Genomic DNA, 13,716 nt, shown 5'->3' with positions numbered 1-13,716 from the left:
GAAGATACTGCGCAGAACCCTCAAACTCCCAGGCCTCCGGTAGAGGACCCGAGCTTGAGGATGACATGGATACCACCCCCCCCACCCCCCCGGGGGGTGAGAAGGAGAATATATATATATATATATATATATATATATATATATATATATATATATATATGTGTGTGTGTGTGTGTGTGTGTTTTTTGCATTGTAGTTGAACTGAATTTTAAAATTTGGATTGATCATGTTTTTAGCCTGTATTTTTGGGAAATAATTCCAAAAAACAAAATTGTAAAATATCCTGTAATTTTAAAGTTTTAAAGAAAGTCGTAGAAAGTAGTTTCTATAAAAAACATCGCAATCAATCAAAAAACCCACCACATTTTATTTAAAACAAAACCTTTTCTGTTTTTTTCTTCATACCTAAAAATGTCAACAAAAAAATCACATAAAAATGCCTTGATTTCATTTCTGGGATAAAGTAAGTGATGCCTTAAATTACACACACACACACACACACACACACACACACACACACACACACACACACGGTAAAGTTTATCTCCAGCAGGCCTCACCTTCACCCCTCTCTGAGGAACCTGTTTCACTTCTGCTGTGTCCACAGGTGTGTGAGATGTGTATCAGGTCTATCAGAGGATCTCATCACACACACACACACACACACACACACACACACACACACACGTGTCTACCCGCCCACATTCCCTGTCCTGATAAGGTACATTCACTGCTGAGAGCAAGTCACAGAGTTTACCTCCAGAGTGTGTAGTTACATCATTGTTTTGTGTGTGTGTGTGTGTGTGTGTGTGTGTGTGTGTGTGTACAGACATGTTATGTCATAATTTCACCCACTGAACTGAACTTTAACCTTTTATCCTTCAGGTGCATTCCTAGAGTTATTTTTTAGTCTCTCTCTCTTGTTCTCTCAGATGAAAAGTTGTTTTTTTCTCTTTCTCTCTTTCTGTTGTGCTCATTCTTTTTCTATATGCTTCTTCACTTTGTCTCTGTCTCCATGTCTCTCTGTTTCTGTCTGTATGTCCGTCTTTTTTCTCTGTCTGTCTCCCTCTGTCTCTTTCTCTCTCTCTGTCTCTCCATATGTCTTTTTCTCTCTCTGTCTCTCCATATGTCTTTTTCTTTTTTGGCTCTGTCTCTCTCACTCTAAATGTCTGGGGGGGTTTTCTATATGTATGTCTCTTTTTCTGTCTCTCTTCCTTTATAAGTCTCTCTCCATCCATTTGTTTGTCTTTGTCTTCTTCTGCATCTCTCTCTCTCTCTCTCTCTCTCTCTTTTCCTCTCTTTTTTTTACATCACTGTCTGTCTTTATGTCTCTACATATTATCTGTTGTTTTCTGTCTGTCTCCTTCTATATGTCTGTCATTATTCTCTGTCTGTCTGAGTTCTCTCTATTTTTCATATTCCTCTTTTCTCTCTTTGTCCCTTTTTCTGTCTGCTTGTAAAAGTCTCTCTCTCGCGCGCGCGCTCTCTCTCTCTGTGCAGTGTGCAGAGGGGGCGGGGCGAGGGGCGGGGCCACGTCTCTGTCCGTGCACGTGCAGCAGGTTTTCGGTTTAGAAGCGAAAAGTGTCCGCGCGCGGCCGCTCGCGAGTTCAACACGCGAACTGAACGGCAACTTTTTTCATATTTTCTGTCCGCGCGCGCACCGGAGCTGAGGGACATTACTGAGATTGTTGTACTAACCGGAAATTATTCACACTGCAGACTGCAAACATCAGACGCGGTGATTCCTGCTGGACTCAGCACACACACACACGCACGCACGCACGCATTCTCGGTTCCGGTTGGTCTCACGCGCCGCATCATCACACACTCATATACATAGGCTGCATCCGCGCGCCGTCAGGTGCTCGTGAAGGACACGCGCACACACACACACGCGCGCGCGCGCGCACATTCAAGCGCGAGGATGACAGATGCACGCGGGCGGCAGGACATTTCACCGTGAGCTCGCGACTGATCAGCGGAATTCTCGCTCCCCGCTCCGTTGCTGCGCGCGCGTGCGAGTGCATGCGAGCTGTATTATTCCGAGTGGTGAGTTGGACAGCGCGAGCGTGCCGTAGGTGCGCGCGCTCCGCTTTGCAGGAGGATTATTCAACTTTTCCCCTTGTTTTGTGTTTTGATCACGGTAACGGATTTGGAGCCACTGAGCGAGCGTCTCTCTCTCTCTCTCTCTCTCTCTCTCTCTCTCTCAGTGTGCGCGCGCGCTGCAGCGGGACCGTGAGCTCATCCGCCCGCTCTGAGGAACTTTATCTCCGCCAGGACATCAGAGAAGAAGAAGAAGAAGCGGGAGGAGAAAGAGAAAAATAAGACAGAAAGAGAGTGAGAGGGGTAAACAGGAATAAAGAGAGCAGAGATGTGTGTGTGGAGAGCAGCAGTGTGTTTAGCGGCAGCGCTCGCGCTCCTCGGGGTCGGCGGGTCGCACGCGCAGCTCTGCCCGGCTCAGTGCTCGTGCGTCGGGACCACCGTGGACTGTCACGCGCAGGGACTGCGGAGTATTCCGCGAGACATCCCGCGCAGCACCGAGCGACTGTGAGTGCCTTCATCATTATTAGTGTTATTATTATTATTATTAATGTTACATTTGGCCCACGTGACTATATATATATATATATATATATATATATATATATATATATATATATATATATATATAATTTTAGATGTATAAACTTCCTGTTAGTTTTATTGTTATCATTATTGTTACAGTTTGCCCACGCGACTATATATATATATATATATATATATATATATATACAGATTTATTTATTGTCGTAAACACACTGCCCTTTCTGTTTTAAGTGTCCAGTGATCTTTTTAATGAATTAAAAAGAAAATTAATTAAAAGTTAAAACATTTTAGATGTATAAACTTCCTGTTAGTTTTATTATTATTATTATTATTATTATTATTATTATTATTATTACAGTTTGCCCACGTGACACTATATATATATATATATATATATATATATATATATATATATATATATATATGTATAACATTTTAGATGTATAAACTACCTGTTAGTTGTATTATTATTATTATTATTATTATTAACAACTCTTTTTATAACTTTTTTTATCCGCCTATTTATTCCATATTTACGGATTTATTGTCGTAAACACACTGCCCTTTCTGTTTTAAGTGTCCAGTGATCTTTTTAATGAATTAAAAAGAAAATTAATTAAAAGTTGAGTGTTTTTCAGTAAATCTCAAAATGTAATTATTTGTAGGTGAATTAATTGTGGTGTTTTTTTTTTTTAATATTAGCACTTTAATGCACACGGAAACACTTCTTTCTGTACAAAAATTTACCTGTAAAATTCATTTAAAAATATATAGCTATGCCACATATTGTATTTTTTTGTGCAAGCATTTTTATTTCTTATTTTAATTTATTATCTATAATTAATTAATAATTATGCGCATCTATACTAACTGAGTTATGATCATTATTGTTGGTTATTGATTATGTAATAATAATAATAATAATCATCATCATCATTACTGGAATTTTCAGTGACCTTTGACCTCGAACATGCCTAGATTGGGGAGGTGGAGGGAGGTTGGTGGGGCAGAGACACAGGTCAGGTCACAGCAAGAGTTAAAGTGAGCAGTGGTTACATAAAGAGTTAGCTGCATGTCTCAATTCACGATCTAATGCACCCATGTTCGTTCTCCATTCCGCTGTAGCAGACAGCAGAGACGATCCAGCGCCATCATGAATTCCCACGATACACTGCAACAAGTTAACATCTGAACAGTGTGTACAGAATCCTGTTAATGCACGGCAGGGAACAGGGAGTGAGACAGGATTTGGATCCAAGCCCAAAGTCTAATCTAGCTGTAATTCTGTATAAAGATAAATGTGTGTGACCTGAATTCCATTTTGTGTGTGTGTGTAGTGACCTCAACAACAACAATCTGACCAAAATTACAAAGGCTGACTTTGTGGGGCTCCGAAATCTCAGAGTACTGTAAGTACAAACGCACACACAAACACATTACAATTAATGTGCTGATACTCAGTGTCATTATTATTATTATTATCATTATTACATAATTGTGTGATAGAGAGAGAGAAGCAGAATAAAACAGAATAAGGGATGATAATGAAGATCTTTAGAAGACAGTGTCCTTAGGCCGCAGTGTAATGCCGCTTTTCCACTACAAACGTGGCTGAGTCAGGCTGAGCCGTGCCGTGCTGAGTTGGGCTGAGTCGAGCTGAGCGGGGCTGTTGGAGTTGCATTTCGACTACAACCGCGCTGAACCGTGCTGGCTGGAAGTGGGTGGACACATTGGGTGGAGTTAGCGAAAGTGGGTGGACGTCACGTGTTGTCGTTAAGCAGCGCAAACAGTGACATCAGTGATCTTTTAAGCGGTAGTCTCACGACCTGGATAGTAAACAATAAACATGGAGTCGTTAGTGTTGCTGGTCTTGGTGCTGTGGCTTGTTGTCACCGACAACGCCAACAGATACTGGCAAGAGCGTATAGATGAGGCGAGGCGCATAAGGCTTCAGAAATTCTCGTAATTCGTAATTATTCTTCTTCCGGGTTTACGGTGTTTACAGATCCCAGCGCGCTCGCGGGGCGTGTGTGGGCATGTGAGGACACTCCTCCTCACCAATCAGTGCACAGGGGAGTGTCTGCTCACGCGCCCAGCCTCACTCGGCTCGCTTTGGCTCGCTTCAGCCCCACTCCAAAACGGTGCGAGTTTTAGGGGCTAAGCAGGGCTGAAGCGAGCCGAGTCGTGCTGTTCTTTGGTAGTCGAAATGCGAGCCGTGTTGGGCTGAAGTGAGCTGAAGCGAGCTGAAGTGAGCTGAAAAAGGGTAGTGGAAAAGGGCCATAAATGACTATCTCAGGAGCACAAGCTGCCTATCTAGTGCCCTTCTCCCAGTGCACTTTGAAGTGAGCATATAATATTACCCTAAAACACACATATTCTGCAAATATTCTATAGTGTTTCACTCTCAGCTGTGCTGTGTGTATGTATTTGTGCGTGTGTGAGAGAGAGCGAGACAGAATCAGACAGAAAGAGAGACAGAGAGAAACCAGTGAATAATAACAACATAAGGAGAGAGAGAGATTTTGATTTTATGTCCCCTTTGTTCAATCATTTAAACTGCTCTTCTCCAAAGACAATATATAAATATCACTAAAATAACAACGTGCAAATAATTTGACAAATTAATAAATATATACTGTTTCTAAAATATCCTAAAAAGGGACAAACACCCAAGTATAAAAGATAACTAAAAATAAAACACAATAAAACACAATAAAACCAAGGCATAAACAAAAGTCATAAAAACAATTCTTCTATACATTTTGCATTAATAGTAAGACAAAATAAAAAGTTTTAAGCTATAACAACAATAAATAATAAGAAGTAGAATCACTACCAACCATTAGAAATTAAAATCCAGCTGACCATCCTCATTTATCCAACAAAGGACATCCATTATTCCCCATATTGTACAGAACTTTGAAACATCATTAATCAAAACATAATATGAATATCTGAGCCTCAGCCGTGCTCCCAGCATCCCCCTAACCATGCCCACCACATCCGTTATACCAGTCCCAAGGCTGTTATTCTTTCTTGTTTTCCAGATAGCCATTTTTGCCAAACCTGATAAGAAATTTAATAAACAAACTCTCCTCTGACAGTGGTATATTTAGGCCCCCCTATAAACATTTAGAGTGAAAACTCCTCACCTAGGTCCCTAAATCACACCTTCAACAATCTAAACAAATTTCCTAACTGACTACAGTTCAAGAACAAGTGCCCTATATCTTCATCCTGATCACAAAAAGAACACTCCCTCGCTACTGCAGGATTCAGGTGTGCCACGTGTCTGTTCGTAGCTATGGTCCTGTAAATCACTCTCCACTGTAGGTCAGCAGCACTTTTCTCAGTGGGAGGTTTGTACAGGGCTCGCCAGCATCCTTTCATGGAGAAGTCTGGCCCAAACAATCCTGACCACCCTGAAACCTTCAGCCCTCTCAGTGATGCCTGGTGAGTCACTTTGACACAAACAGTATAGATTGCCTTCTTTGATAGACTCTCGAAGCTCCTTAGCACCGGAGTTTGAAGGGAGAGCAGCATGTCCCCATCTTCTTCTTGTACCGTAGCTGTTCCACAGCTGCTGAAATGGTGAAGGGTGGGAAATTATAGTCACGCTGTCTCATCTGCATCTCAGTCCTCATCAAGGCTCCTCTGCAGCCCTCAGGCAGTGCCTCTTGGAGTTCATCGATTAACTTTTTTACTAGTCGAGGGGACTGTAAGCCAGTAACGTTTTGTAAGAATGTCACTGAGTTCCACCCATCTTCCTCTCTCAGCTGGGCCAGTGTTGTGCACCCGCTCCTCCGCAGAGATATCTGTACACTTGTTGAGTTTAGCAGTCTTGACGGAAGCCATGGATTATACAACAGAGGCTCTCTGAAAATCCACTTCTCCAGCTGAGGAAGGCCCCTGTGAACAGGAAACACCTGCTGCCATGTTCGTAGCATTGATTGGTAAAAATTGGGAAGGCTCCCCAACTCCATCTCCTTTGTGTTCAACAGGAACAGCTGCCAGGTGTACCCAAGGCTCTCCACCTTCCTTAGGAATATGCCCACTGTTTTTGTCCATATTGCATCTTCATTGTGCAGCAGCCTCTGCGCTGCCTGCAGCTGGAAAGTGGAGATCCGGCTGTGTACGTCAATCAGGCCCTACCCCCCTTCTTGTACTGGTAAATAAAGCACTAGTGCCCTAGTCCAGTGTTGGCCCGACCAGAAAAAGTTCACCAGTCTCCTCTGAATTGTGCATATGAAGTCCACAGGTGATTCCAGGACGATAAGCCTGTGCCATAAGGTGGAGGCATTCAGGTTGTTTGTCACCAAGATCGTCCCCCTGTAGGACAACTGAGACAATAGCCAATTCCCTTTTGACAGCTTAGCAAGCACCTTCTCCAGCATGCCCTCCCAAATCTTTTTCCTAAATTCTTCCGTCCATAAAAACACACCCAGGAACTTCATCTCAAGCCCCCTGGTATTCGTGGTGGCCCAATATTATCCCACCTACCTATGAGGAGTCCCTCACTCTTTCCTCAATTAACTTTAGCTGGGGACGCTCTCTCATATATAGCCAAGCTGGCATTAAGTCCTGATATGTCTTCCTGCTTCGTAATAAAAACTGTAACATCATCTGCATATGCAAACAATGTACATTTTTCCCTCGTGGGGTCACCTGGTCTGCTAAAATCAATGAGTTCTCTCCTCAGCCTGTTGAGGAGAGGTTCAATGGCAAGGCTATACAGCTGTCCAGAGAGTGGACAGCCCTGTCTAATGCCCCTCTGTACTGGAACCAGACAGCTCAGTCTACCTCCCACCTTCACCACGACTGAAGCATTAGAGTACAGGAACTTAACCCATTAAATAAAAGTCTTCCCAAACCCATATCTTTTAAGCACATTAAAAAGGTAGGTCATGTCCAACGCGATCAAAGGCTATTTCCTGTTCTAATGAAAGAAGACCCACATTATATTTTCCCATAATTCCAATGTTTTTAATGTCTCTAATTAAAAACAAATTGTCCATAATGGACCTGCCAGGCACACAGTATGACTGATCCTTATGAACAAGAGTACTCAAAAACTTTCAATCTATTTGCCAGACACTTTGCTAGAATCTTATAGTCCAGGCAAAGGAGAGAAACAGGCAGCCAGTTCTTGAGTAAACCCAAGTCTCCTTTCTTCGGCAGCAGTGACAGAACAGCACACCGGCTGCTACTAGGCAGCAACCCCCTCCTCACACAGTCTTTCATCACATTGTGATAGTCCTCCCCCAGCACTCCCCAGAAGTGCTTGTAGAACTCAGCTGGCAGTCCATCTATTCTAGGTGCACGTCCTGCTGATTGCTGCTGAACAGCTTGTGTAAGTTCTCTGAAGGTGATGTTGGTGCCTAGGGTCTCCTTCTGCCTTGGGCTGAACTCTGGTAATCCCTGAAGAAGTTGAGCTGTACTCTCTTCATCACAGTCACCAGCTGCGTAGAGCTCAAAGTAGAATGGCACTGAAAGCTTCCTCATTTCAGCTGGATCCATTGTCAGTGACCCATCAGATCAACGAAGATGCAGCATTTGTTTCTGTTGTGTGGCCTTGTGCTCAAGTTTAAAAAAGAAAACACTAGGGGTGTCCGTGTGAGTCACTGCAGCCATTCTGGCTCTAATCAAAGCCCCCTTTACCTGTTCCCGAAGAAAGAAACCCAAATCTTGCCTCTTCTCCTGCAACACCCTACCCACCTCTGGAGCATTTTGATTTTCTAGGTTGCTTTCAAAGTACAAAATCTCCTTCTCCAGCCTCTGAATAGCCACTTTTATGTTCACAGTAGTACATGCAGTATAGTTCTGGCAAAAAACTTTTATCTAGGTTTTCCCCACTTCCTACCATTGACTCAGATTCTCAAATAAATTTTTTTCTGTTTCCAGTTATTCCAAAATAAAATAAATTTTTCATAAAACATTGTATCAAGTAACAGTTTTACATTAAAGTGTCAATAACACTGTGGGCGAGGTAATTTAATCATTCTTATATCAACAGTTGTCATGTGATGATCAGAAAAACCATTGGGGAATATAAAAGCATTGGTTATTCTATTATTATTTGAGCTACATACATATATCCTGTTGAATCTAGCACCAGAAAAAACAGCATCAGACACCTTTACCCATGTATACTGTCTTAATTTTGCATTCCTGCTTCTCCAAGCATCCACTAAATTAGCCTTTTTATGAGGTTTTTATGTCAAGTTTATTTCTATAGCGCTTTTAACAATAGACATTGTCGCAAAGCAGCTTTACAGAATTTGAATGGGGCGGCACGGTGGTGTAGTGGTTAGCGCTGTCGCCTCACAGCAAGAAGGTCCGGGTTCGAGCCCCGTGGCCGGCAAGGGCCTTTCTGTGCGGAGTTTGCATGTTCTCCCCGTGTCCGCGTGGGTTTCCTCCGGGTGCTCCGGTTTCCCCCACAGTCCAAAGACATGCAGGTTAGGTTAACTGGTGACTCTAAATTGACCGTAGGTGTGAATGTGAGTGTGAATGGTTGTCTGTGTCTATGTGTCAGCCCTGTGATGACCTGGCGACTTGTCCAGGGTGTACCCCGCCTTTCGCCTGTAGTCAGCTGGGATAGGCTCCAGCTTGCCTGCGATCCTGTAGAACAGGATAAAGCGGCTAGAGATAATGAGATGAGATGAGAATTTGAATGACTTTAAACATGAGCTAATTTTATCCCTAATCTATTCCCAATGAGCAAGCCTATGGCGACAGTGGCAAAAAAAAACCTCCCTCAGATGACATGAAGAAACCTCGAGAGGAACCAGACTCAAAAGGGAACCCCCCTCATTTGGGTGATAACAGACAACATGACTATAACATTAACAGTTTTAACATGAAGTCAGTTTCGTTGATGTTATAACTCTTCATTGATGGAAAGTTGAGTGCAAAACTGTTCATGACAACTGCAGTCCTAAAGTTAGCAAGTCAACTGTAGTCCTCAGCCATAAAAGCATTACTGTAAGCGTCTTCCAAGTGTGACTTTCAACTATCCATATGGGGCCGTCCTCCACAGGAGCAATGTGATGAGACTCTGACCAGACGTAGGGCATCAGGATGGATCAGGCAGGTCCGAGGAGCAGAAGAGGTCAGCATCTCAATCTCAGGATTGACATGTAGCTCAGAGGGACAGATGGGGAGTGGGGGGGGGACACAGGTTGTTAGGTATGCCCTATGTCACCTGAATAAGTAGAAACAGTATACATTTTGCGCTGAGTGCAAGCAGGGACTCCAGCAAAACTAACTATAACAGCATAACTAAAAGGGGAGAGCCAGAAGGTAACACAGACATGAGGGAGCCCCAGGACATAAAGCAGCAGCCACTACACCGTCAACAAACTCGAGCGAGCAAGCGAGTGGGGACTGACAGCATCCATACATCCCAGTTTACTAAAACACTGTCTGAGGACCCTCTAGATCTACTCCTTTACCTCTTAAACACTAACAAAAGGCTTGACTAAACAGACATGTTTTCAGCCTAGACTTAAGCGCTGAGACTGTGTCTCATTCCCGAACACTACTTGGAAGGCTGTTCCATAACTGTGGGGCTGACCAGACTGGGGATGTGACTCCTCCTCATTTCTGTCTAAAATAAAATCAGTAGTGCAGTTCCAATCCCCACCTATTACCACAAAAAAAATCCTTACTACACTGTTGCAAGGTGTTGCCTAACTTCTGAAAGACACTTAAGTGCTCTGGGCCGCTATTAGGTGCATAAACATTTATAAAAAGAAACAAGGTGCCCCGAATTTCTGCTTCAACAACTAAAACCCTCCCCTTTACAAGCTCTGCTACTGAAATAACTGTGACATCAAGATTTTTTGCAAAGAGAATCGCTACTCCCATGCTAGTGTTCAATCCATGACTTAAAAAGTGTTTCCCTTCCCGCCAAACACCCCACTCCACCTCATTGGTATTATTGGAGTGCGTCTCTTGCAAGAATGTAATATCAGCTTTTTTTATTCGTATACATTTTGCTAATACAGCTCGCTTACTGCTGTTTCTACCCCCATTAATGTTTAGAGAACCTAAACGGAAAGACTGCATCAGGAAGTAAGGTAGGTGCAGAATAAGAAGTAACAGAAAAAAATCAGAGGATAGGCTTCACCACGTGACCTTATCACTTTTTCTTCGAGTAACAGGGGTCTTGCCCCTTCTCAATTTTGTTAATATTTTTTTCAATCGGAATCACTTTTTTTTTCCTCAGCACATCAAAACCGACCGTTTGCTGCAACATGACCACTGATACTACGAATTTATCAATATTTGAAAAGTAGTCACTCACCTCCACATTTTTCTCATCTAAAAACGTATTAATTTCTTCTGATTAGTAGAGTTGTTCATCCATTACCTGTGAGCCCAGATCAGAAACATTAGAGATATCTGACAGAGGATCCTCATTCCCCATTACCTCATCACCCTGTCTTTTGCCAGTAACTCACCAGTATCTAGTAGAGTAATGTCTGTAACGGGTAAGTCAGCAGCAACCTCTGGAGTGGTGGGCTCTGCCCCGCTATCTCCCCCCAAATCAGTGCCTTCTCTATCACTCACCACCATAGGGTTCTGCTCTGTTGACTGTGCCTCAGTTAGTGTGTCAGCTTCTGTTTCATTTTCAATCACTGTATTTCCCATTGAATCATTACTGTCACTGTTTTCTAGCCCCACTGATCCTTCAGCAGCCAGGAGACTCAAGTCAGAAATCTCTGTTTGCCTCTCCACTACTTTAAGTCCCTTTTGCACCCCTACCAAACCATTCCTAGTCCCTGCACCCTCATCAGCCTGCACTTTATGAGGGCATGCAAATTTTTTATGGCCTATATCGCCACATTTAGGGGCGGCACGGTGGTGTAGTGGTTAGCGCTGTCGCCTCACAGCAAGAAGGTCCAGGTTCGAGCCCCGTGGCCGGTGAGGGCCTTTCTGTGTGGAGTTTGCATGTTCTCCCCGTGTCCGCGTGGGTTTCCTCCGGGTGCTCCGGTTTCCCCCACAGTCCAAAGACATGCAGGTTAGGTTAACTGGTGACTCTAAATTGACCGTAGGTGTGAATGTGAGTGTGAATGGTTGTCTGTGTCTATGTGTCAGCCCTGTGATGACCTGGCGACTTGTCCAGGGTGTACCCCGCCTTTCGCCCGTAGTCAGCTGGGATAGGCTCCAGCTTGCCTGCGACCCTGTAGAACAGGATAAAGCGGCTAGAGATGATGAGATAAGATGAGATCGCCACATTCAAAGTACCGGATGCTACCTGTACTTGCATACAACATATACAATTTATTTCCATGCAAAACATGAAAAGAAACACCTAATGTCGGAGAATCAAGGAATATGAACACCTGCTGCCGAAAAGACAGCACGTGTTTCAGTGACTCATTCTTGCAGCCCACTGGAATCATCTTTATTGTGCTAGCAATTTTTCCAAACCTTGAGAGCTCATGCTCAATATCACTATTCAGGATAAAAGGCGGAACATTGGAAATGGTTACTTTGATTGTTGGCAAAACTAGTGGCACAGTCGGTACAAAAACTTCGCTTATCCACACCCCAGTCTCAACAAAACAATTTACAAGACATTCTTCCTTCAGAAATATCACTACTGCTTTATTGATTTTAGATGCCGAAGCGATATTGTCGTACCTGACCTGCTTGCCAACTGCAAGCAGGACATCCTCCACACTCAATCCCACTTCAGGGACACATCTAATTCCGTGACAGAGTGAAAGGGCAGGCCCACACCCATCCGGGTGAGACGCCATTCCCACACCCCGCCACGTCACCACTTTCCTCCTAGCAAACTAAATCAACAATTAACATGAATTTCTAAATAACTTTAAACTAAAAGTTATTTTAATGCTTAAAGCAAGAAAAAAAGTATGAAAAAGAAATGGAAAAACCATAACAATCACCCTCACCATGAACACTCACATGCACCCACACTCCCCAACTCCCAGCATGCAAAAGAGAGAGAAAGCGAGAGAGAGAGAGAGAGAGAGAGAGAGAAAGAAACACAGTGAGAAGAGTAAAATAGACAGAAAGAACAACAGATGGAAAAAGACAAATACAGAAACAGACATAGAGAGACAGATCGACAGGGATAGACAGAGCATGGCATAGAAAGAGTGAGAAACAGGGAAAGAGAAAGAAAAAAGAAGGAGACAGAATATGAAAAGAGAAAGTAGATATGTAAAGAGAGAGTGTGATGAAGAGAAAAAGAGAGATCAAGAGAAATAGACAAAAAGACAATCAGATAAAAAGACGGAAAGATAAACAGGGGAGAAAAAGTAAGACTGTATAAGAAGAGAAAGAGACAAAGAAAAGAGAAAAAGAGAGACTGTAATAGAAGAGAGAAAACAGAGGGAAAGCATTAGACAGAAAAAGAGAGACAGAGCCAGACAAACAGAACAGAGAAATAGACAAAACGGACACCAAATTATAGAAAGAGAAAGAAAAGGAGACATAAAGAGACAGGATAAGGGAAAAGTGAGATGGTGTGAGCAATAAAAAAGAAAGAATCAGAGAAATAGAAAGAAAAAAATCATGAGAAAAAGTAGAGCACAAGAACAGAGAGAGAGAGAGAAAGAGACAGAGTAGCACAGGAAAACAGACAGATGCAACTAGAGAGAAAAGAAAGGGTGAGAAACAAAGTGAAAGATGAAAAACAATTCAGAGAGACAGACAGATAAACAGGACAGGAAAATGTAAACAGTACAAGAAAAGAAATAGACAAAAAGAGATAGAATCAGAGAGAGGGACAGAAGGGAAAGAGACAGAAAAAAGTGAAGAGACAAAGTGAGAGAAAAAGAGAAACCAGAGTGAAAAGAGAGAGACAAAAAGAAAAAGTGAGACAGAATGAAAAGACATAAAAATATCGAGAAACAGAGAGAGAATTCAAGGCAAATATAATAAGTCCATGATTGTGTAAGTGACACACACACACACACACACACACAGGTCACATTCCAATAATAGACTCTTTTACATATAAGGGTGTGTGTGTTAGGGGTGTACAGTGTGATCATGTAAGAACAAGTTTACCCACCTAGTTCTGGATTAGAGTTTCACAAAGCACCCATTTAATCCCATCTCACTCTCTTCCTTTCTCTCTCTCACACACTCTCC

The 13,716-nt window shown here is 42.8% G+C and overlaps 1 protein-coding gene across 2 annotated transcripts in view; it reads left to right on the top strand.

The window, feature by feature from the left end:
• The first annotated feature begins 1,557 nt into the window (after positions 1 to 1,557).
• slit2 (slit homolog 2 (Drosophila)) overlaps positions 1,558 to 13,716 on the top strand; it is a 138,989-nt gene continuing 126,830 nt past the window's right edge. For both annotated transcript variants that reach the window (XM_060917128.1, XM_060917129.1), the window contains exons 1-3: positions 1,558 to 2,049; positions 2,211 to 2,547; positions 3,924 to 3,995. In XM_060917128.1, coding sequence (XP_060773111.1) covers positions 2,372 to 2,547; positions 3,924 to 3,995 — 248 coding nt within the window. In that variant the 5' untranslated portion in view covers positions 1,558 to 2,049; positions 2,211 to 2,371. The remainder of the gene's footprint in view (positions 2,050 to 2,210; positions 2,548 to 3,923; positions 3,996 to 13,716) is intronic.

Source organism: Neoarius graeffei, chromosome 3 (assembly GCF_027579695.1).
Source record: "Neoarius graeffei isolate fNeoGra1 chromosome 3, fNeoGra1.pri, whole genome shotgun sequence".
Taxonomy (NCBI): domain Eukaryota; kingdom Metazoa; phylum Chordata; class Actinopteri; order Siluriformes; family Ariidae; genus Neoarius; species Neoarius graeffei.
Note: the sequence above shows the minus strand (reverse complement) of the source record. Positions and strands in the feature narration are given on the sequence as shown.